This window comes from Silene latifolia, chromosome 8, assembly GCF_048544455.1.
Source record: "Silene latifolia isolate original U9 population chromosome 8, ASM4854445v1, whole genome shotgun sequence".
NCBI lineage: Eukaryota > Viridiplantae > Streptophyta > Magnoliopsida > Caryophyllales > Caryophyllaceae > Silene > Silene latifolia.
The window spans coordinates 10980680-11006521 of NC_133533.1; the positions used below are offsets into that span (position 1 = coordinate 10980680).

Sequence of the window (25842 nt, forward strand, 5' to 3'; positions counted from 1 at the left end):
ATGAGCTCTCCGCTCCCAACTCTGAAAAAGAAAGGCGAGAGCTCGTGCACGAAGACAAGCACGAGTAGAAATCTAAAGGAGCCTTTTATAGGGATCGATCTTGGGACCACCTATTCATGTGTCGGGGTTTGGCAACACAATCGTGTGGAGATCATCACCAACGACTTGGGCAACCGTACAACACCGTCTTGTGTCGCTTTCACCCAAACCCATCGCCTTATTGGCGATGCTGCTAAACACCAGGGCCCCATGAACCCTAGTAACACTATCTTTGGTTTGTACTCTTACCTTATTTCTTTTAATTAACTGATTTTTTCTATTACGGAGTACTCCCTCTGTCTCGGTCATTTGTTGGCCTTTTCTATATTGGGGTGTCTCAGTGAGTTGATGTCCTTTCTATTTTAAGAATGAACTTGATGAACAATTTGTTCATTCACCCTTAATTTCTTGCACTTGTCATTTGGTAATTGGCCTCTTCCTCTTTCCTTGGTCTTTGTGCCAAAACCAAAGAATACGATTAACGAGTACATCTTATCTGCAAAGATATGCTAATTTATTTGATTTTATACGGTTTCAAGACAACACTTAGGCTCTGTTTGGCAAAACTCTCGAAAAAGATAACTGAAAACTGAAAAACTAACTGAAACCTGAAAAGGTAACTAATAAGGTAGCTGAAAACTAGGAGTTGATAAGGTAACTGATGATATAAAAACGTGTTTGACAAATTAGCTGAAAAGTAGCTGATTTTGGTAAATGACGTAAAAGGATATGAAAATTATTTAATATTATAGAATAAAGGGGTACAAAATGGAAAATAAGTCATTTCAGGTACCTGATTTCTCAAATGCGACCTAAGGTGGCATTTCATTTCAAGTACCTTATTTGACCAAATAAGCTACTTGCCAAACACTTCCAAAAACCAGGTAGCTGAAATTTTGGTCAAATAAGCTGCTTTGGTCAAATAAGCTACCTGAAGTGTCGTGCCAAACGGAACCTTAACCCTATGTTTTAAGTGTGTATTATGGGAAGATGTCACGGTTACACGTGTACAAAATTTTCTATACACTACCAATAAAACCTAAACATGTGAAAGAATCTATTATTTAATCATGGAAAGAATAATTGTCAATATGGAGGGAAGGTTAGTAGGAATTTTATTAGTCTTAAACTTATAAACTACTCCCTCCAATCCCCTATTTTCTTCTTTATTGTTTTGAGGGCAAAAATTAAGAAAGATAGCAAATTTACCCATTTGCTCTCATGTTACCCACATAATAGGTAGTCACATGTCTATCGCCTTTCACCAAACCGACCTTCCCTTCCCGCCGGCGACCTCTCCACGGCAGGCCCATATTGATCATGTCATCACCGTTGACCTCTCCTCTTCTTCTTTCTTCTCCCTTACCGGTGGCCTCTCCACCACAGGCCCATCCGACCTTCCCTTCCCGCCGGATCTATTCATTTGTTATAGATCTGGTATTTTTTTTCTGGTGGTTCGTCTCCGACGACCTCTAACCTTTCTATCACCGCCTTCTCCTTCCTCCCTTTCTTCTCCGGCCAAATCTACAAGAAATGGCGGGTTGGTGGTCAGATTTACACTACTTTTTTTGAAAATTGAAATTGTAGTGGTTGGTGGTGGTGAAAAAGGCGGTTTGTCAGAGGTGCGGTGGTAGTGTGGTGGTCAGATCTCGTTTTATCTTGGGTTTTGTGGGGTCAAAGCGGTGGTGGTTGGTTGGTGGTGGCTGCAAGAGGGAGAACGACGGGAGTGATAACTCATATTTTAGCGACATTTTGCTCATACTTTAACCTTTTATTCGACTCGATTTTGTGTGCTTTTATCGAACTATAGCTCATTTAATTCACTAATTATAATAATTAGTTGTCATAGTCATATTTATTAATTAGTCGGATATTTATTTAATATTATTATTAATATTACTTTATTGTGATAATTTGTAGGCGAGGCGGAATAATAAAGAGGAGATTCGAGCTAGAGGGACAATGAAACGAAAGCACGAGCCAAGTTGAGTCAAGACGGAATTTAAGGACGGGTCAAGGCAAGAAAACTGGATGAAAAGTCAACTATCGACCTGGCAATTGGACATCATCACCCCTGCATCTTCATTTTCACCACCATTAATACTCGGCTTCATCATCAACCTCGCCATCACCATGTTCATTCACTTACTTCATCATCAATTCCAAACTCGGAATCAAAACCCGAGTTGAGGTCACCATCAACGCCATCCGCAACAATTCACCACCATTATTCATAAATTCGAAATCAACAACAACGAGCAGCAGCATCAATGATCACCATTAATATCTCCATCATCCTCCTTTGCATCTCCACCATCAACAAACCCGACACCCTTCAGCCTGCTCCTCCATTCAACATCAGACCAACACATTAACAGCAGCAACAACCTAGCATCAACCACCAACTCCACTCTCATTCACCAATTCGAATTCGGCACCGAAATCCGACATCGGGGCTCCTCAATTCGTCCACCTCCGTCATCACCCATTCAACCATTTCAAACCTGCAACCACACACTCACCTCCATTCACTCATCATCACCATTTTAGCCCCCCATCAATCACCAATTCAATTCTGCAAATTATGAAGTTTTGTGCTCCCGGGGTATCCTCTACCGGCAGAACACACCCATTTTCCCTCCTTTTTGTGATGGCCTCGCTGCCGGTATAGGGACCGGCAGCCGGCCTACCGGCAAAACGCACCAATTCAACTTCCTCGCATCATTTTTGTGCTCCATGCCGGTGCCCCGTCTGCCGACAGGCCGGCATAACGCACACCCATCCTTTTTCTGCTCTTTCTTCAATGGCCTCGCTGCCGGCATCAAGCCCGGCCGCCGGCGGGCCGGCAGGACATCCCATAGCTGCGTGATTTTCAATTCTGCTCCCTTTGTTTGATTTAATGACTTTTTCCCCTTTTCAATTGTGGAACGTGTATTTGTGTTAGTTATTAAGGGTGATTATTATTATTATTATTATTATTATTATAATTAGATTAGTACTCCTAGTATAAAGACACACCACACAACTTACTCAAGGCACAACTTAACACCACCTTAGAATTAAATTAGACTAGTTCATCTTATTCTCTCTCAATATCAGAAACCTCATATTTCCTCCCTTATTTTCATTCAATAAAAAGTTGTTATCTTTCTTTAATTATTAGTTTAATTCTTCTTTTGTTCATTCAAGTTCTTCTCTTTTCATTAGTTTACAATTAGTAATTTTGGGTTGTATTTGGAGAATTGAAGAATCCTTCCATATTTCAATCCAAGTTCCTTTCTTTGCTATTGAGTTGGTATAATTTCTCTTCCTAATTTCATTTGTTTACATTTGTTTTTCTTTCAAGTTTAATCTTAATTGTTTATGTTAGATTGTTGTTATTCTCTCTCTTGTTCATCTTTTCTCTTCTCACCATTGTTGTTTACAAGATTGAATCTTTGATTTCTCATGTTAAAGATTGAGTCTTTGTGTTTATTGAGTTAAAGCTTGTGCCTTTAAGTTTAATCTTCATTGTCTCTTAAATTAAATTGTCTTTCCTTGTAATTTGAGTTGGGTATTTGCATGATTAGTAATAGAATTTACACTTCCATCATGATTATGCATAAAGAAACCATCTTTGTTATTTTTATTTCTCTTGGTACCATGATTTGTGAGTAGTCTTTTACTAGGACTCGGTTTGACCCAACATGAGTAATTTCATTAATTGATTCACATAAAGGCTAATTATTTGGGGAAAATTGGTGAGGGTAGTTTAGAGGAATGATATGGTTTATGGATTGATTTTTGGGTAGTGTCGATTTATGACCCTTGACCACCAACGAGAGTTGGTTAGGTTGTGATTTGGATACCCTAATTCGACCATATTGCTAACCTAGGTTGAGACCGAAAGGGAGAACCGGGTAGGGCACCTCTAAATTAGCGTTTGAAATCGACCTCCGAGAGGGGGAGTGGGATGACCCGGATTATGATGAGTACTTAATGACCTTGACCGATTTCTTGACCTCCTTGGAAAAGTGCACATTTTTGGGGTTGTTGGGTGTCGAGTTAAGGATTCCGACCTTCGAACCCGAGAGGGGGGTTGGTGGGTAGTGCTAGTGTCCTACTTCGAACCCGAGAGGGGGGTCTTAGGCGAATTAGAGCCATCTCCTCCTTGCTTGTCTACCCGAGTGATTAGCCTAGGGAATTAGTATGTGGAATTACGAATTGTTGTGGGAGAACCGAGTTCTAGGCCTTTTATTCATTTGATTTACAACTTTATTCCTCTCTTAGTCATTTATCATCTTTAGTTAATTTGCATTTTATTTCATTTATGTTAGTTGTTTAGTTTAACAATCTCATCCTTTATTGGCAACTTAGCTAAACATAAGAATTTAAACAATTAGTAATCATCCATGCTCCCTGTGGATTCGACCTCGATTACCCTACTACATTAGTTGAGTAAATTGTTTGATCGGGGGAGTGCGACAAACCCCGCTTATCAAAATGGCGCCGTTGCCGGGGAGCAAAGGCTAGATATTAATCGTTTTATTCTAGTTTAGACTAGGTCTTTCTTTGTTACTAATCCCTTTCTTGAGTAGTGGAAGGTGTTTTAGAAGAACCGGGTAATCTTGAGTTCTTTGAAATTCCATTTGGAATTCCCGAAGAAGCAACAATGGCCGCGGTTCCTATGAGGGACAATTTAGCTCCAAAGAAGGTGGTGAATCCTAGTATTGTCAAGCCACCTATACAAGCAAATAATTTCGATGTGAAGGCTACTTTGTTGCAACTAGTCCAAGGAAACCAATTCGGAGGGGGAGCCACCGAAAACCCCAATGAACATCTTAATGAATTCTTGGATAGTTGTGACATGTTCAAAGCAAATGGAGTGTCGGAGGATGCCATCCGCCTTAGACTCTTTCCTTATTCCTTGAGGGGGAGTGCTAAGGAATGGTTGAAGAGTTGTGAGTCCGATTCATTTAGAACTTGGAATGATGTCTCCAAGGCCTTCTTGAACAAGTACTTTCCACCACAAAGGACCGCAAGAATCAAGAGTGAGCTTCAAGGCTTCACCCAACATGATGATGAGACCCTTTACGAGGCATGGGAAAGGTATAAGGGGCTCCAAAGGTTGTGTCCTCATCACGGGATTGGAGATGATGAGTTGATCAACAACTTTTATGAGGGGTTGAGCAATGAAATGAAAATGAACCTAGATTCCGGCTCGGGAAAGGGGGCATTAGATAAAATTGATCACAAGACGGCCAAGGAGCTTATTGAGGAAATGGCTTCCCGAACTTTTCATTGGAATAATGATAGGCGCAAGAGGAAGGGAAAGATAACCGTTGAGTCGGCCAACAATGTTGAGGTTAAAGGGTTGATAGAAGAACTCAAGCAACAAATTGCTTTGTTGAACTCAAGCAACACCTCTAGAAACTCTTCATCAAGTAGGTCTCAAGTGTATTGTTGTGAGATTTGTGGAGATCAAGGGCATCCACCAAATGAATGTCCTTTGATGATGGGAGAGGCAATTTGTATGGAGCAAGTGAATGGAGTGTGGGAATCAATTCCGGCTAGACAAGCCTCCAACAACAATCAATACCATCCCGGAATGAGAGCCCACCAAATTTTTTCCAATGGCTCACAAAATGCCCAAAACCCCACTTTCCAACAAAATCCACAATTTACACCAAATTTCCAAGCCCAAAAGCAAAATCCCACTTTCCAACCAAGACCACAATTCCAACCACTCAATCAACCAATCAACCCACCATTTCAACAAAATTCTCAACCCTTTCCACTATCAACCCAACCCAAATCAAACATGGAGCTCATGATGGAGCAATTGATGAATTCTCAAAACCAATTCATCACTCATTCCAACCAAAAACAAGAGGAGACAACATCTTCTATCAACCAACTAAGGACTCAAATGCAAGCCTCCCAAAGAATGACGGATAATCAAATCTCTCAATTGGCTTCTCAAATAAGTCAATTTCAAGCCTCGAATGGAAAATTTCCGGGTAAAACCGAGACCATTAATGCTATACATTTGAGGAGTGGTAGGGAGTTGGAAGACCGGGTGTTCGTAAAGAGGAAAAAGAGTCGCAAACCGGAAGTTGTGGTTGAACCACCAAAAGTGGTTGAAGATGATCTTGTAGAGGTTGTTGTGGAAACTCCCATGGTAGTTGATGAACCTACCAATATTGTTGAAGAACCCAAGGAACAAGTTGTGAGAACATATGTGCCACCAATTCCTTTTCCCCAAAGGTTGGCAAGGGCAAAGCTTGAGCAAAAGTATGGGAAATTCATGCACATGATGAAAGGTGTGAACATCACCATGCCTTTTATTGATGCCATCAAGGAGATACCCGCATATGGAAAATTCTTGAAAGAGTTGATTTCCAACAAAAATTCCTTGAGTCCAACAACAACGGTGAATTTGTCCAAGGAATGTAGTGCAATCTTAATGAATGAGTTGCCCCAAAAGCTTGAAGATCCGGGTAGTTTTTCTATCCCATGCACAATTGGATCCATTCAAATAAAGAGGGCCCTATGTGATTTGGGAGCTAGCATTAGCCTAATGCCTCTCAAGATTTTCAAGAAGTTGAAGGGATTTGAGCTCTCACCTACAAGAGTATCTTTGCAACTTGCGGATAGATCGGTGAGGTATCCAATTGGCCTAGTGGAGGATGTTCCACTCAAGGTGGGAAAACTTGTGATACCTTGCGACTTCTATGTGATGGATATTCCCGAGGATTCCAAAATTCCAATCATCCTAGGGCGCCCATGCCTTGCTACCGGGGGTGCAATGATTGATGTTAAGAATGGGAAGTTTTCCCTTCAAGTTGGTGATGACAAGATGGAATTCTCGTTGGAAAAATCCATGAAATCTCCTTCTATGAGTGACTCTTGTTGTAGAGTGGATTTGTTGGAGGATTGCTTGAATGAGCATAATCTTGAGCCTTCATATTTGGACCCATTTGAAGTTTGTCAAACCAAGGAGGGGGATGGAGTTGATGATGTGTTGGGAGTTGATGTGAAGGAAGATTTGGGTGAATATGATTCAAGAAAAGATGAATTTAAAGACCAAATTGATGATGAGATTGAATTGTATTTGAGCTCTCCGGATTCTTTTGGTCTAGGCTCTCTTGAAGGTACACCTTGGCTGGAGAACTCTTCAAGTGATTGGGAAGCTCAAATTGATGCCTTGGAGGCGGCTCTCAATGGAAATAGTTCGGTTCAAAAGGAGAGTCAAGAAAATGGGGATAAAAATGACAACATCATGAACCTCAATATTGAGAAGTTGACTCCTCCACCTACTATTCCCTACCATTTTCCTTACCTTGGTGACCAAGAAGAGAGTTGCCCAACAAGTGAAACTTATGAGATTCCGTTCCTCCTACCACCTAACTACCATTCCAAGTTTAAGGGTTCTAACCATCAAAAGGACCCTAGAAAGGAAGCCAAGGAGGGTAAGAGGGACTATGATAAGAAGTGTTGGAAGAGAGGTCGGGTGCGGTTTGCTATAGCTTGGCACTACTTGTGTCTAGTTGAAGGTTTTGATAGAGCATTTGACCGTCTCCTCCGTGCCTTGAGTGACATGGATCATGCTACTTGGAATTTCAAACAACAAAATTTTGCATGAGAGGTTTGGTGGAGTCCCTCAAGAACCACTAAATTGTATGTATTCTCTTCCCTTACTTATAATTTACTTGCATTTTAATTTTATTATATAAAAAAAAAACAAAAAAAAAATTCAAAAAAAAATTCAAAAAAATTCAAAAACATGTATTTCATTTCGAAATTTCCTCCACACATTTATTTCCATTTGAAATATGTAAATAAATAAGTGTGGGGAGGAAATTCCATCATTTAAAAATACCAAAAACATGTTATTTATTTTCAAATATTCAAAAAAAAAAAAATCAAAAACACGTTCTTACATTTTGGAAAATTCAAAAACCAACAAAAATATGTTATTTATTTTCCATTCTCTCCCTATGCTTTGTTCCATTGAGGACAATGTAAATTTCAAGTGTGGGGAGGGAAATATCCACTTTGTGCATATTGTTTATATTTGTGTATATTTGCTTGTTAATTTGAGAAAAATACAAAATGCCTAAAAATTGAAAAAATTGAAAAATTTCAAAAAATTGCATTGTTTATATTATACTATATATATTGCATTTGTCCTAACCATTTTGATAGGCAACACATGAATCATCGGAGAAGACGCTTGGTAAAATTCTTCCAATTCTTTCTCCTTTATCCTTCCTTTTCTTTTTGTATATATAAGCATGGAGGAGGACGGGATATGTGATGTGGGTGTTCCTTTTGGGAACCGTTTTGGATATGCGTGTGTTGTTGGTGTGTTGTTAGGACTAGAACTTGTATGCATTTAGATTAGACATGTATATATGTGTTCACTCTTGCATTCACATAGTTTGTTCATATGTTTAGTTGCATTTCATACACGTTGCATCTCGTATGTAAATAGTTGCATAGATGGTCTAAATGTGGAGGGTATATGTCGTCAATGATGATAATTGTTTTGCCCGTGTCATTTCCCTTTTAATAGCTCGTGCCTTTTGATGACACATGTTAGGGTTTTTGCTTGCAAAAACCCGGAAGTCTAGCATAACAATCAAGTTGCGACCACCTTGTGAGACCGTATTAGGCCCGAGACTTGACCTAGGACCGATATAGCTACTAAAATGTGAGGATAGAGCCTCCTTATGGCCGGTCCATCAAACCGGTTCCGTTTAGGTTATGAGAGTAGTTCTCCTTACGTGGTATGTCATGTTAAAACGCACAAGTATGGTGCTCATTCCTTACCGTAGAAGTGTCGGTGTGCATATTGAGACATATTTGTTCAAATAAAGTAACCTCACAATAGCCAAATAAGCTTTTGTTATGCCCTTGAGTCAATCATTCCCTTTTGTTAACCCATTTTGAGCCTAAGCCTTATCGTTTCTATTGCCAACAAATTAACTACATCCCATAAACAACTCACCTTGGTTGAGTAGTTCGTCATTATGGTTCTTTTGTGGAGTATATTTGGGGTGAAACTTTGACTCTCCTTGAGGTGTATGATCGAAATGCCACATGAGTGAAATGCAACTTTGGCTACTTTTGTTTAATAAGAGGTGAACAAGTCGTGAAAAATGCAAGAAAGAAAATCAAATAAAAAAAAAATGAAGAAGAAAAACAAATAGAAAATGAGAAAAATGAAATGAAAAAGCAAAAAGAAAAGAATGTATATTTTTGTCTCAAATAAAGGTTTGGTAGTGTGCAAATTGAGTTTGTTTTGAAGAGTATTGAATAATTTTTGGAAATAGCAATCTTGCCATATTTTGTGAAGGAATTCATTTGCATTGGTTGAGTTTAGTGAATTGGTTAGATGTGGCGACTACTCGATCTGATAGCCTCACATGTCATAAAACGGTGCTTGCACCAATCCCTTTTCACCTAACCCAAGCCCCATTACAACCCGGTTGTCTCTCTTGTATGTGCATCATTTGACATTTCTCTTGCGGATATTGGATATAGTACCATATTAGATTGCGGGCATGCTTCGCAAGTCGAGTTAAGAGAGTGATTTCGGTTACTTTTTTGTCACAAAAATCACCCCGTTCTTTCATTTGAGTGATTAGTGAAACCCGTGAGAGTCGGTCTTTGGTCTCCTTTTGGTCAAGGGTTTGATATGGAGTCGAATCTTGTGTGTGTCGTGTCATTCTTGGGAGTATAGCCAGTACTTCCTCTTTCCCGCCTAGAATTTGTTTCTTAGGCACCCCGTGTTGTCAATATTGGTTACTTGAGCTAGAATTAGGGAATTGACACCTTGGTAGGACCCGGAGACGACATCCTCCACTAATGACTCTCTTTGTTCATTTTTGAAACAAAACGGCCGCTTAGATGAGGAAAGTGGTTTGACTTTTTGTGATGCATCTTATATGTTGATTCGTGCTTAAATGTTGGATGTGTCGAAATTTTCCGCAAGCCCCCACTTGCCTTGCATCGGAATGCATACCTCATTGTGTTTTGGTGTGAGTTGAAGGGACGGAGAAGGCCCGTTAATTGCCTCTCATCGGATATTATTAGTTTAGTTAGTCGTTTTATATTAAGGGTCGTAGTTTATTTAATGAGCTTACTCGAGGACGAGTAAGGTTTAAGTGTGGGGAGATTTGATAACTCATATTTTAGCGACATTTTGCTCATACTTTAACCTTTTATTCGACTCGATTTTGTGTGCTTTTATCGAACTATAGCTCATTTAATTCACTAATTATAATAATTAGTTGTCATAGTCATATTTATTAATTAGTCGGATATTTATTTAATATTATTATTAATATTACTTTATTGTGATAATTTGTAGGCGAGGCGGAATAATAAAGAGGAGATTCGAGCTAGAGGGACAATGAAACGAAAGCACGAGCCAAGTTGAGTCAAGACGGAATTTAAGGACGGGTCAAGGCAAGAAAACTGGATGAAAAGTCAACTATCGACCTGGCAATTGGACATCATCACCCCTGCATCTTCATTTTCACCACCATTAATACTCGGCTTCATCATCAACCTCGCCATCACCATGTTCATTCACTTACTTCATCATCAATTCCAAACTCGGAATCAAAACCCGAGTTGAGGTCACCATCAACGCCATCCGCAACAATTCACCACCATTATTCATAAATTCGAAATCAACAACAACGAGCAGCAGCATCAATGATCACCATTAATATCTCCATCATCCTCCTTTGCATCTCCACCATCAACAAACCCGACACCCTTCAGCCTGCTCCTCCATTCAACATCAGACCAACACATTAACAGCAGCAACAACCTAGCATCAACCACCAACTCCACTCTCATTCACCAATTCGAATTCGGCACCGAAATCCGACATCGGGGCTCCTCAATTCGTCCACCTCCGTCATCACCCATTCAACCATTTCAAACCTGCAACCACACACTCACCTCCATTCACTCATCATCACCATTTTAGCCCCCCATCAATCACCAATTCAATTCTGCAAATTATGAAGTTTTGTGCTCCCGGGGTATCCTCTACCGGCAGAACACACCCATTTTCCCTCCTTTTTGTGATGGCCTCGCTGCCGGTATAGGGACCGGCAGCCGGCCTACCGGCAAAACGCACCAATTCAACTTCCTCGCATCATTTTTGTGCTCCATGCCGGTGCCCCGTCTGCCGACAGGCCGGCATAACGCACACCCATCCTTTTTCTGCTCTTTCTTCAATGGCCTCGCTGCCGGCATCAAGCCCGGCCGCCGGCGGGCCGGCAGGACATCCCATAGCTGCGTGATTTTCAATTCTGCTCCCTTTGTTTGATTTAATGACTTTTTCCCCTTTTCAATTGTGGAACGTGTATTTGTGTTAGTTATTAAGGGTGATTATTATTATTATTATTATTATTATTATAATTAGATTAGTACTCCTAGTATAAAGACACACCACACAACTTACTCAAGGCACAACTTAACACCACCTTAGAATTAAATTAGACTAGTTCATCTTATTCTCTCTCAATATTGTAAAACCCTCATATTTCCTCCCTTATTTTCATTCAATAAAAAGTTGTTATCTTTCTTTAATTATTAGTTTAATTCTTCTTTTGTTCATTCAAGTTCTTCTCTTTTCATTAGTTTACAATTAGTAATTTTGGGTTGTATTTGGAGAATTGAAGAATCCTTCCATATTTCAATCCAAGTTCCTTTCTTTGCTATTGAGTTGGTATAATTTCTCTTCCTAATTTCATTTGTTTACATTTGTTTTTCTTTCAAGTTTAATCTTAATTGTTTATGTTAGATTGTTGTTATTCTCTCTCTTGTTCATCTTTTCTCTTCTCACCATTGTTGTTTACAAGATTGAATCTTTGATTTCTCATGTTAAAGATTGAGTCTTTGTGTTTATTGAGTTAAAGCTTGTGCCTTTAAGTTTAATCTTCATTGTCTCTTAAATTAAATTGTCTTTCCTTGTAATTTGAGTTGGGTATTTGCATGATTAGTAATAGAATTTACACTTCCATCATGATTATGCATAAAGAAACCATCTTTGTTATTTTTATTTCTCTTGGTACCATGATTTGTGAGTAGTCTTTTACTAGGACTCGGTTTGACCCAACATGAGTAATTTCATTAATTGATTCACATAAAGGCTAATTATTTGGGGAAAATTGGTGAGGGTAGTTTAGAGGAATGATATGGTTTATGGATTGATTTTTGGGTAGTGTCGATTTATGACCCTTGACCACCAACGAGAGTTGGTTAGGTTGTGATTTGGATACCCGGAATTCGACCATATTGCTAACCTAGGTTGAGACCGAAAGGGAGAACCGGGTAGGGCACCTCTAAATTAGCGTTTGAAATCGACCTCCGAGAGGGGGAGTGGGATGACCCGGATTATGATGAGTACTTAATGACCTTGACCGATTTCTTGACCTCCTTGGAAAAGTGCACATTTTTGGGGTTGTTGGGTGTCGAGTTAAGGATTCCGACCTTCGAACCCGAGAGGGGGGTTGGTGGGTAGTGCTAGTGTCCTACTTCGAACCCGAGAGGGGGGTCTTAGGCGAATTAGAGCCATCTCCTCCTTGCTTGTCTACCCGAGTGATTAGCCTAGGGAATTAGTATGTGGAATTACGAATTGTTGTGGGAGAACCGAGTTCTAGGCCTTTTATTCATTTGATTTACAACTTTATTCCTCTCTTAGTCATTTATCATCTTTAGTTAATTTGCATTTTATTTCATTTATGTTAGTTGTTTAGTTTAACAATCTCATCCTTTATTGGCAACTTAGCTAAACATAAGAATTTAAACAATTAGTAATCATCCATGCTCCCTGTGGATTCGACCTCGACTACCCTACTACATTAGTTGAGTAAATTGTTTGATCGGGGGAGTGCGACAAACCCCGCTTATCAGGGAGAAGGGAGTAGTTGTTGGAGTGGTGGTTGAGTGGTGGTGCGACGGTGGTTGGAAATCCGTGGACCGTGGTTGTGATAGTGTTGGTGGTGGGGCATAACAAAGGGTACGGCTTGAGAACTTGAGATTGGGACGTGGGTATAATAGTCCATTTAGAAATAATTTATGTCCAAATAAAGAAATAGGGAAGAAAACCTGAATAATCGAATAAGGAAATGGGGAAGAATATAGCTAGTAAATTGGAAGGAGTAATTATTATATTACCAAAATCTTATCCTATCTTTTACTTTTCAATAAAAAAAAAAACAAAGATTCCTCTCTCTATTCTCTAACCTTCCCCTCCCATACCACCATTTTCCGAATTAGTAGACTACATAACCAGTTGTATACAACTGGTAGTATAGATTTGGAGCTTTATAATAAAGGAGTTGACCTGATATATACATTTCACGAGCTTTATTGAAAAGAATCTGAGTCTTATTGTTTGTATGAATAAAACAAGCTAGGAAACAACTAATAACAACTCATTTATAGGAGTCAAATATAGACTTGTTAAAAATGACCCGACCCAAAATACTGATTGAGATCATTTACAAAGAAAATAACCCGACCAAAGCCGTCCAAAAATAAGATGAATTCAAAAACGAACCCGACCTGAAAATAACTCGCAAGGGTAACACCCGCCCGACCTGTAACCCGACCCCTAAATGGGTAAATTTATTGAGAATGAATATATAACGCAGGAACTTTTCGAGCGATACTACAGAGTCCAACTTCTTTAGAATTCATTGAACTTAAAACAAATATTAATAAAATTATTAAAATTATCCTAATAAGAGTTGATTTAATAAAATTATCCTAACAAGAGTGATTTCTAAAAAAATAAAAATAAATTTCTTAAGATTTAGAACATTTTTTTAATAAAATTATACTATCCTAATATAAGTAGATTTAAGATATTAAATTTGATTAGGTGTATATATGTAATACACTTACTTTCATTTTCACATATCTATATATATAGTTTAGATAAGAAACATTCATAATGGTTCAAGTTATCATTTTTATTTTTTCCCCATTTATGGTCTCATACATTTGTAGTTTGTGTTCTCGCATCAAAATTCGGTACAATGAGAATCCTCTGTCCCACACGGTGTCTCATCTCCTCTCTTGTCCCATGCCACTCTTATCTTGACACATCAATATCTCAAATTTCATTATTCATAGTAAAACTGGAAAGTTAACTGAAATCTAAAAAAGTAGCTTATAAGGTAACTAAAAATTAGGAGCTGATAACTTAGCTAATTAATTAAAAAAACAGTTTGGCAAACTAGCCGAAAGGTAAATGATTTTTGGTAAAATGACATAAAGGACATAATAAGCTTTTCATATTTATAAAAAACGGGTAGCTTATATCTAACATGCTACTTGTTAAAATTCAACAACTACTCACATTTTTTCACACATGGATCGGTAAATGCTCATACTCATTGTCAAGAATAATGGCCTACCTATCTTTTAATAGGCTTATGGAAAATAAGGGTAAAACCTGGCTGCCCAAGTTTTCTCACTTTGCAGGGCAAAAGTCTTTATAGTATAGTGTGTGTATGTGTTAAAGCCACTATTGTAATAGTAGGTTGTGTAGTATAAATAGCTAGCATTTGTCTGAGCAATGTATTCACAAAAAAAGCAAACAATAAGAAGTGTTTGTAAGCTTTAGTGAGTCCGTAGAAATATTTGTGAGATTAAGAGTGAGTGTGTGTTTAATTATAATTGGTGTGTTTCTAATTATATTAAGAGATAATAAAATTATTGTAAGAGTGCAAATTATTATTATCGTCTTACTCTTATCACATAATATTTTTCTTACGCTTTCGTATAAAATACACTCTGAGTTGCTACATTTGGCATTAGAGCCAGTGAGGCAGAGTGTTATTTATCTTGTCCAAATATTGATCCGGGGTCAGTATTATCTTAGTGTGCACAGTCCGGGACTGTGAAGCAAATTGGTCGGGGATCAAGCTTACTTGATTGAGCCGGGCGTCATCAAGTCACCATGGGAGATATCAACTTTGCAACTAGTGGTATTGAGAAGTTAAACAGTGGAAATTACAGTACGTGGAGCACACGTATGCAATTCTATCTGTTGGGACAAGATCTTTGGAGCATCGTTGGCGGTGGTGAAACCGCCAAACCAGCTAGAGTAGAAGAGCTGAAGAAGTGGAAGGTCAAAGCCGGAAAGGCTATGTACATGTTAACAGCAACCGTCGGGGACGATATGCTGTACCGCATCAAAGATGCAGAAACGCCAAAGGAGGCATGGGACACTTTAAAAGAGTTGTTCTCAAAGAAGAATGATTCTCAGCTCCAGTTGCTCGAGAATGAGCTAATGTCGGTTCGACAGAATACCATGTCGGTAAACGAGTGGTTTACCAAAGTCAAAACTTTGTGTGAGCAAATCACAAAGTTGGATCCTGAAAATCCAATCACGGATACCAGGATGCGAAGAATTATTATCTTCGGTTTAAGGCCAGGTTTCAGTACTCTTGTTGCAGCAATTCGAGGTTGGGCTACACAACCAACTCTTATTGAGTTTGAAAATATGTTAGCCAACCAAGAAGCTCTAGATAAGCAAATGTCTGGAGCATCCATCAAGGAAGAAGAAAAGGCTCTATTTGGCAATAAAAAGTCATACCAAGGAGGTGACAAGAGAAATTATGGGTCGAGTTCTCAAGGCAGTTCAAATAGAAAGCCAGGAGGACTCAGAAAAGGTCAAGGAAGAGGAAGCTTCCAACGAGGGGGAGCTCGTCAAGATCGACAACTAGACCAGCAAAGAGGTCAGGTGCGCCCAGATGTTGTTTGCTACAATTGTAGTAAAAAAGGACATTATGCTCGAAATTGTTGGTCAAAACCAGCTGAAGGAAATGTCGCAACATCAAACGAGCACAAAAATAATGAAGTTGAATGGGATGTTCAAGCTTCATATTCAGTTGAACAAGAAGGTTCAAGCAAGAAGTCGATAGTGCTCGAATCAATGGCATTAGTCGTGGAAAGTGACAACTTAATCAATTATAAAGATGATTGGATAATTGATTCAGGTTGTTCGAATCACATGACGAGAGACAAAGAGAAGTTTCTAAGCATGTCAGAGTACAAGCGTGGACGAGTTGTTGTGACTGCAAATAACTCAGAGTTGCCAATCACTCATATTGGCAAAGCCATGGTTATCCCAAGATATAGTAACAAGCAAGTTCATCTTGATAATGTCTATCATGTATCAGGCATGACGAAAAATCTAATATCGGTGTCACAACTAGCAGCTTTGGGAAATCATGTGGTTTTTGGGCCTAATGATGTGAAAGTGTATCCAAGTTTGGAAGGAAATTCATCTCCTATCATGGAAGGGCGACGTTTGGAATCTGTCTACGTAATGTCCGCTCAAACGGCATATGTAGACAAAGCTAGAAAAATTGAGACGGCTGATTTGTGGCATGCACGCCTGGGGCATGTAAGCTACACAAATCTTAAAATCATGATGAGTAAATCAATGCTCAATGGTCTTCCTCAACTTGATGTGAAGGAAGATGTAGTTTGTGCTGGGTGTCAATTTGGCAAAGGACATCAGCTACCATATGAGGAGTCAAAGTTCAAGGCGAAGGTACCTTTGGAGTTAATTCACTCTGACCTATTTGGTCCGGTGAAGCAACCATCAGTTAGTGGTTATCGTTACATGATCACTTTCATTGATGATTTCTCAAGATATGTGTGGGTTGATTTTTTAAAGGAAAAATCAGAAGCTTTTGACAAGTTCAAAACTTTCAAAGAAAAAGTGGAAAAAGAAGTTGGCAGCAAGATTCAGTGTCTACGTACAGATAATGGGGGAGAGTTCACATCCACAGAATTCACACGATATCTACAAGATTGTAAGATCAAACGTCAATTGACGTGTCCGAACACTCCACAACAGAATGGAGTGGCAGAGAGGAAGAATCGACATCTGGCCGAAACATGTAGAAGTATGGTACATGCGAAAAATGTACCCCCACGTTACTGGGCTGAATGCATGAAGACAGCTGCACATGTAACAAATAGGCTACCACAAGCGAGACTAGAATATGTCTCTCCATTTCAGAAGTTGTGGAAGCTAAAACCTGTTGTGAGTCATTTCCGAGTTTTCGAGTGTGTATGTTATGTCTTTGTTCCCGATCATCTTCGTACCAAGTTTGACAAGAAGGCAATTCGTTGTATCTTTCTTGGGTACGATGATCAAAGAAAAGGTTGGAAATGTTGTGATCCAACTACTGACAAGTATCATGTGTCAAGAAATGTGGTGTTTGATGAAGCATCATCTTGGTGGTCACCACAAGCCGTGCTACTGCCAGACTCAAAGGAGATTGAGGAAAAGCTCAAGGATAAGATGGGTGATGAAAATGATCAGTTAAGCGAGAGTGATGGTGAATCGGAGAGTGAAGAATCTCAATCTTCACTAGCAAAAGAGAAAAGTCCTTGGAGAACAGGAGTACACCGCAGAACTCCTGAGGAAGTAAGACCGAATCAGGTTGAAGATGTCATTATCCAAGATAAGGATACTCAACAACAAGTGAGGAGAACTAGCCGGCCACACAAGCCAAATCCCAAATATGCAAATGCAGCAGTGGTGGAGAACACCGTCAAAGAGCCAAGTAGTTACGATGAGGCCGCTCGTAGCAAAGATTGGATGAAGGCTATGGAAGAGTAAATCCAAGCACTTCATCAAAATGAAACTTGGGAGTTAGTGCCAAAGCCAAGTGATGTTAAACCCATTTCATGCAAGTGGGTGTATAAAGTGAAGACCAAGCCAGATGGTTCTATTGAAAGGTACAAGGCACGACTAGTAGCTCGAGGATTGTCTCAGCAATATGGGCTAGATTATGATGAAACATTTAGTCCGGTTGCAAAGATTATGACTGTACGTGTTTTACTAGCACTTGCAGCTAGATAGTAACTCATGGAAATTGTGGCAGATGGACGTGAAGAATGCATTTCTTCATGGCGAGCTTGATAGAGACATATACATGGATCAACCAAAAGGGTTCGAGAGTTCTGATCAACATTATGTATTTAAGTTGAAGAAAGCTCTTTATGGATTGAAGCAGGCGCCACGAGCATGGTATGGTAAGATAGCTGAATTCTTATTGCAAAGTGGTTATTCAGTTGCTCCTGCAGATTCGAGCTTGTTTGTGAAAGCTCGAGATGGAAAGTTATCAGTGGTCCTTGTTTATGTGGATGATCTTATCATCACTGGAGACGATGAAAGAGAGATTCATCAAATAAGATCAAATCTCTCAATAAGGTTTCATATGAAAGAGCTTGGAGAGCTAAAGCATTTTCTTGGTCTAGAGGTAGACAGAACCAAAGGTGGGATATTTCTTTGTCAACAGAAATACGCCCGGGATATTTTGGAGAAGTACGAGATGCTCGATCGCAAACCAGTGTCGACTCCAACCGAGATTAATGTTAGACTGTGTTCAACAGAGGGAAAAGATTTAGAGGATGTGACGATGTATAGACAACTCGTGGGAAGTCTTAAATATCTCACATTGACTCGACCTGATGTTGCTTATGCGGCAAGTGTGGTTAGTCGTTTCATGCAAAATCCAAAGAAGTCTCATTTGGAAGCAATACGACGTATACTGAGGTATATTAAAGGAACACTTGACTATGGAATATTGTACCCATGTGGTGAGTTATCTGAAATTCACGGGTACTGTGATGCTGATTATGCCGGTGATCATGACACACGTCGATCAACTACCAGGTATATGTTTAGTCTTGGTTCCGGTGCTGTTTCGTGGTGTAGTAAGAGGCAACCTACTGTATCATTGTCGAGTACAGAGGCAGAGTATAGAGCGGCGATGGATGTATAAAGACAAGAGTGTGTGTGGCTAACACAACTCTTGAAGGATCTATATCAACCAGTTGATTCTGGAGTGAAGGTTTATTGTGACAACATGTCAGCAATGAGATTAGCAGAAAATCCAGTTTTTCATGCTAGAACAAAACATGTTGAAGTACATTACCATTTTGTACGAGAGAAGGTTCTCATAGGTGAGATTCATCTGGACTATGTCAAGACCGATGATCAAGTCGCAGACATCTTTACCAAAGGTCTGAGTGGACCAAAGTTTGAGAAGTTCCGAAAACAACTGGGCATGATTTCTCGGTTAGCTTTGAGCGGGAGTAGTCGTTGAGGGGGAGTGTTAAAATTCAACAACTACTCACATTTTTTCACACATGGATCGGTAAATGCTCATACTCATTGTCAAGAATAATGGCCTACCTATCTTTTAATAGGCTTATGGAAAATAAGGGTAAAACATGGCTGCCTAAGTTTTCTCACTTTGCAGGGCAAAAGTCTATATAGTATAGTGTGTGTATGTGTTAAAGCCACTATTGTAATAGTAGGTTGTGTAGTATAAATAGCTAGCATTTGTCTGAGCAATGTATTCACAAAAAAAGCAAACAATAAGAAGTGTTTGTAAGCTTTACTGAGTCCGTAGAAATATTTGTGAAATTAAGAGTGAGTGTGTGTTTAATTATAATTGGTGTGTTTCTAATTATATTAAGAGATAATAAAATTATTGTAAGAGTGCAAATTATTATTATCGTCTTACTCTTATCACATAATATTTTTCATTACGCTTCCGTATAAAATACACTCTGATTCGCTACACTACTTTTATTAATTTGGTAAATAAGTTACTTACCAAATACTTATAATAAACAACAAGGTAAATGAAACCATGGTCAAATAAGCTTAAGGTTAATTGCCTTGCAAATAGAGCTGAAATATGCGATTTTTCATGATCTCCCGACCTTCTTCATTATCAAGTTTATTTCTTTTTGATGTGTTTTCTGCCCATGTTTAGTTGCTTTTGAGTCTGTTGTTATGTTGATCTTAAATTTCTTATTTACTTTTAAATTCGATGAATAAAATAAATATTGGTTCAGAATATTATTACTCCCTCTATCTCAACGAATAATTTACACTTGCTTTATTTTCTGAGGGGAAATAAAGCAAGTGTAAATTATTCGTTGAGACAGAGGGAGTAACAATTAGACATTATAACACAAGGTAAGTAAGTATATACTTCATAATCATGATGAATAGAACAAAATAAACAATTGGTTCAAATAAATATTAGCTTTTCATATAAGAATAAAATGTAATAGAATCACAAGTATTTTTCATTGTTGTTTGGAGACTCCTAATTCTATTGGAATTCAGTTTTGATTTGATTTTGCGAGAAGATTATAGAGAGCAAATACTTTTAATTGTAGATAGTCAAGGTAAAATTCGGAAAAAGTGACAAAATTTCCCCAAACGTTTGCTACTTTATATGTGTAATTATATCCCCGAACTATTAAAAGCAGCAAATAAGCCCAAACGTCTTGGCTAATGTGCAATTAGATTCACTCACATATTTTTGGCTTTAAACTTACCGGAAAAATCCGAGATGGCACTGGAAAGTAGCTTTATTAATTTAACAAAATATAAGTCCCTTACATCTACTCAGAAAGATCAAGTTCTACCGTTATCTAATACACATGTAATAAGAATTTGCAAATAGAGAACCCTTTTAACCATTTTTTCGTCTCAAAATTATTTACTTATTTCAGGGAAGCTCCACTTCAGATATGAGTTTAAGGATGTTGAATTATAGTTGAACATGCTTATAAATGTGAACTATGTTATTGGTAATAGAGTGGAAAAACATGGCTGCAGGTGCGCTTTGAAAGAATTGACAAAGAGATAATTAACATGGGAACATATTAGCCTTACTGCCTTATTGGTGGTAGCTAAGCGTATATGGTCAGGGTGAAGAGCAGTTATTGAATTTATAAGAGAGGGGAAAAAGGAATCGTGTCCAGTTGTGTCTGGGGTTCCACGTAGGATTTACCGAGTGATATGTAGCCGAAAATGTATAAGTAGACTTAATTGCACATTAGTTAAAATACTTGGGGCTAATTTGATCCTTCAAAAAGTGAAGGGGTTTAATTGCATATAGCAGCAAATGTTTGGGGCCAATTTGCCGCTTTGACCGGTAATTCTGTTGTAAGAGATCTAACATTTTTTCTAAACACACCATTTAGTTTTACGTAGTTGTAGGTTAAAATTATGATACATTTTTGCTAGACACGCTATTTTTTTGGTACAATTTCTCTACACACACTAAATGTATATAATTCTGATACATGTTTTACGTAACACCATTCAATTTTACATAGTTGTAGGTTAAAATCATTTGCAAAATTCATAAAGGTCTATCTCAGCTATTAAGGGTTCTTACCATGTTTATGAAGATAGCATTTTGTATTTAATTAAAAATTCATGGTGCATCTAACAATGAAAAAGTTAACTACATACTATAACAATGCCACTTGATTTTATACAACTAATATCATTACTACTGAATGACAAGACTTTTATGCTAAAAGTACTAACAATTCATCGGTGATCAATTATATCAGCCACGAAATTTTGTTTCATCAACGGTGAAACATAGTTGGATTTTTTTATCAGTTTCAATAGATATTTTATAGATGATCCTAATGGTTGCCTCGTGCATCACACATGCTTTTCAACTAGTTTGTATATAAAGCAAATTAAATCAATGTAAAATGATTAAATAATATAAATTTAAAATTTTTTGAAATAAAATATTTTTATATTTGTTTTAAAGCATAGTTTAACACGGGATTAATTAATCAAATGATTAACATATAAATACTGTTTGTCACACACGTGTAACAACCGATCAACCAAATACTCCGTGTAACGTTGCGATATTGAATATATTAGATGAAAATTTTCTTATTCTTAATAATATCATATACTCCCTCCAATTTCCTATGTTTGCCCCATAAAATAATGAAATGTGAGGTATATTTTAATGAAATGGGGCAAACATAGAAAAATGGAGGAAGTATTAAATTAGATAATTATATAAATTAACAATAACAATATGTTTATAATTTAATTGAAGTAAATAAACATCTATAAAAAGGCTTTAATTTACCCATTTTTAACTCTAACTCGACCCGTAAAAATCCGTATTTTATAAACCCAAAATAGACTCCACCCTATTTTATCCAAACAAGAAATAACATAACCCGTAGCCCGATCACCTAACCCGTTTGACAGGTCTAGTAAGATATCATTTTTTATTAGTGTTTCATCTTCTGTATGTACTAGACATAAGATTTTGGGTTCAACTGATTTTTGAGTTAGGATCTGTTTGCCATGATACTTCAGGTAGCTTATTTGAGCAAAATAGTTTATTTGACCAAAATTTTGGCATTGCTTAGCCTTACTTCTGTAAAATAGCTTTTCCTTTTCAAAAGGAGTTTATTCACAAGCTACTTTTTTGGAAAAGTTTTGATTGTTTGGCCATACTTTTGTAAAAGCGGTTTCTTATAAAATTTATATGTTTGACCTAACTACTTTCATACCTTTTTTTTTGTTTTCTTTTTCATTAACCATGTTATTTGTAGATTCATCATTTGAATAATAAAAAATAACATTTAAAAATTTTATGCAATCACTCGACAATCATACTAAAACTATATGCTTACTCTTCAATTTTTAATTTTAGACACCTTTGTCAAATCAAAGTTATGTCATAAAATATTGTGACATGAGGGAAGCAAATCAAAATTATAATTTCGGAAAATGCACGCGGTGCCCTTGAACTTTGATGTTTTGCCCGAAATACCCAATTTTTTTATCCGGAAATCTTTAAGAGGCTATAACTCGTGTTTACAAGATCAGAAAGTAACGATTTTTTTTTTTCAAATTGATTATCTTTTCGAGACCTACGACTTGAAAAAAAAAATTGTCGTGTTTGGAATTCGTGACCAAGAGATATGGTCACTCAAAGTTTGTACGGTAAAAAAAACTTTGACGTACAAAAACTCCTAGCCACGGGATCCAAATACGACAATTTTTTTTTTCAAATCGTAGTTCTCGGAAAGATGATCGATTTGAAAAAAAAAAATTATCACTTTCTGAATTCGTGACACGAGCTATAGCCGCTTAAAGTTTTCCGGAACAAAAAATTGGGTATTTCGGGCAAAATTCGAAACTTCAAGGGCACCACGTGCATTTTCCCTAATTTACACAAAATGGTACTTTATGGTACTTTAATGGTGTATGCAAGAGAAGAGAAGCAAATATTGTAAAAAGAAGAGAGATAAGTGGAGGTACAACAAAAATAAAGAAGTAATGGTTTCTTGGAGTATAATAAAAAGGCAACTAATTATTTGCACTTTATGTGAAAAATAGAAGTAAAAGTAGCAAATACCTACTTCTACTTTTGGGGGGTAATTATCAGCTTTTAACTTCTTAAAATCAGTATGTACCAAAAAAAAAAAAAAAACTTCTTAAAATCAGTTTTAAAACTCCCTAAATTAGAGTGTTTGGCCTAGCTACTATTTTTTCAGTTACAAAAACACTATTAAAGATAGGCAACTACCTGGTTTTGCTAGTGTTTGGCAAGTAGCTTATTTGTCCAAATAAGCCAAATAAGCCACTTGAAATAAAATGCTATCATTTGAGATTTCAGATACTTGAAATAAGTTATTTTCCATTTTTAACCTCTTCAATCTATAATATTAAATAATTGTCCCCATCCTTTTACGCCATTCACCAAAAATCAGCTACCTTTTCAGCTAGTTTGTCAAATATTTTATATAATCAGTTATTACCCTACCTGTTCCTGATGTTCAGTTACTTATCGGTCACATTTTCAAATTGCAGTTAGTTTTTTACTTTTCAGCTACCTTTTCAGTTAGTTTACCAAACAAAGCCTGGGGTGATCTATTAGTTATACTCCATATCTTGTACTCCGTATTTATGATCAATATTCTTACGAATAATAACTTCAATTCAGATGGAATTATTCTTGATTAAAATTTATTTGAATGACAGAAACAAAGAGGCTAATTGGAAGAAAATTCGATGACCCAATAGTTCAGGACGACATGAAACTCTGGCCTTTTAAAGTCATTGTTGACCCTGAGAACAGTGAAGATAACTACCCAAGAATTGTGGTGAATTACAAGGATGAAGAGAAGCTATTTAGTCCTGAGCAAATATCATCGATGATTCTTGTGAAGATGAAAGAGATTGCCGAAACCTATCTGGGTAAAGAAGTTACAGATGCTGTTGTTACTGTTCCGGCTTATTTCAATGATGCACAACGTAAGGCGACTAAAGACGCTGGAGTCATTGCCGGGCTCAATGTTGAGCGCATCATTAATGAGCCCACTGCTGCTGCCATTGCCTATGGTCTCGACAAGGAGCTTACTAAATACAATGCCGCGACAAAAAATATCTTGGTTTTTGATCTTGGTGGTGGAACCTTTGACGTCTCTGTAGTGACGGTCCAAAAGGATTCCTTTGAGGTTAAAGCCGTGAGTGGCGATACCCACCTTGGCGGAGGTGATTTTGACACAAGATTGGTGAGCTACTTTGTGGACATGTTTGCTAGGAAATATAAGAAAAATTTGGGTGAAAACCCCAGAGCTCTAGGGAGGTTGAGAGCCGCCTGTGAAAGGGCTAAGAGGAACCTTTCTTCGATTACATGTACGTCAATTGATATTGATTGCCTTTTAGATGGAATAGACTTCTCTTCCACAATATCCCGTGCAAGGTTTGAATACCTGAATCAAGACTTGTTCAAGAAATGTTTAGAACCCGTAGACAAATGTCTAAATGACGCGAAGCTGAATAAAACCGATGTGGACGATATAGTGCTTGTGGGCGGGTCAACTCGAATCCCAAAGGTGCAACAATTGTTACAAGACCATTTCGATGGAAAAGAGCTATGTAGAAGTATAAATCCGGACGAGGCGGTTGCCTATGGAGCCGCTACTCACGCGGCAATCTTAGCAGGTGCTGGAGATCTCAAGGATATTGTGCTTGTCGACGTTATTCCTTTATCACTTGGTGTTGAGCTAGATGATGACTCAATGAATGTTTTTGTTCCTCGAAATACGACCATTCCTACTAAGATGTATGGGAAGCTATACACAGCATATGAGAACCAAAATCCAGTGAAATTCGGTGTCTATGAGGGTGAGAAATTCATTGCCAAGGAGAACAACTTCTTGGGCAAGTTCTATTTGTACAACATACCACCAGGACCCAAACGTTCGTCTAAGTTTGATGTTTGCTTTGAGATCGATGCTAATGGTATCCTGACCGTGTCAGCTAGGTTGGTCGGCACCAATAACAAGGACCAGATCACTGTCACTGAGCATGGCGGAAGGCTAACAAAGGAGTTGATCGATAGGATGGTGTTAGAGGGTGGAATTTATAAGGCTCAAGATGAGGAATACAAAAGAGCATTGGAGGCTAAGACCGCCTTAGAGAATTACATAGAGGAGGTTAGCGCGATGGTGAGACAATGGCGCAATAGGTTCAGGAAGAAGGATAAGAAATTGGTGGAGGAAGCGATTGAGCAGACATTGAGATGGTTAGATTGGAATGATCTTTGCTGTGATGCGTCTATGTTTGAGCGAAAGAAGGTTGAGCTTCAGACCGTTTGTTTGAGGTTGTATTGAAGAAGTCGAGATGTTCTTAATATCTTATTTAATTTATTTTATCAATAATTTGACAATAAATAAACTCTCGAAATGTATGTAGAAGTTACAAGGCACCGGCACCGGCACCGGCACCGGCTTGTAGTAAGTGTTGCAATCAACAGCTTGCCTTCAAAAAAGCTTGTAATAAATTGTAATAGTATATAATCAAACAGGTACGAATCTTAATAATAAAGGAGTCATGGAAAACGCGGGAACGCCATAATAAGAGGTATGAAAGAGTGGTCTCTCAATAAT

The 25842-nt window shown here is 37.9% G+C and overlaps 1 protein-coding gene and 1 non-coding gene across 2 annotated transcripts; one reads left to right on the forward strand and one right to left on the reverse strand.

Moving 5' to 3' along the window:
- LOC141594657 (heat shock 70 kDa protein 18-like) lies at positions 1–25566 on the forward strand. Its single transcript, XM_074414660.1, has 2 exons — positions 1–274; positions 23930–25566. Exons 1-2 carry the CDS (start codon positions 1–3, stop codon positions 25564–25566), a joined length of 1911 nt encoding a protein of 636 aa, XP_074270761.1.
- On the reverse strand, positions 5060–5166 carry LOC141597852 (small nucleolar RNA R71). The gene has a single exon (XR_012523066.1). It is a non-coding gene; the product is annotated as a small nucleolar RNA R71 (small nucleolar RNA).
- Positions 25567–25842: the final 276 nt, after the last annotated feature.

Bases quoted from the DNA above. Each gene is read 5' to 3' on its own strand.
- LOC141594657 (XM_074414660.1), top strand. From the start codon at position 1: ATGAGCTCTCCGCTCCCAACTCTGAAAAAGAAAGGCGAGAGCTCGTGC. The intron at 275-23,929 runs GTTTGTACTCTT...TTTGAATGACAG, and splicing joins CCCTAGTAACACTATCTTTG to AAACAAAGAGGCTAATTGGA.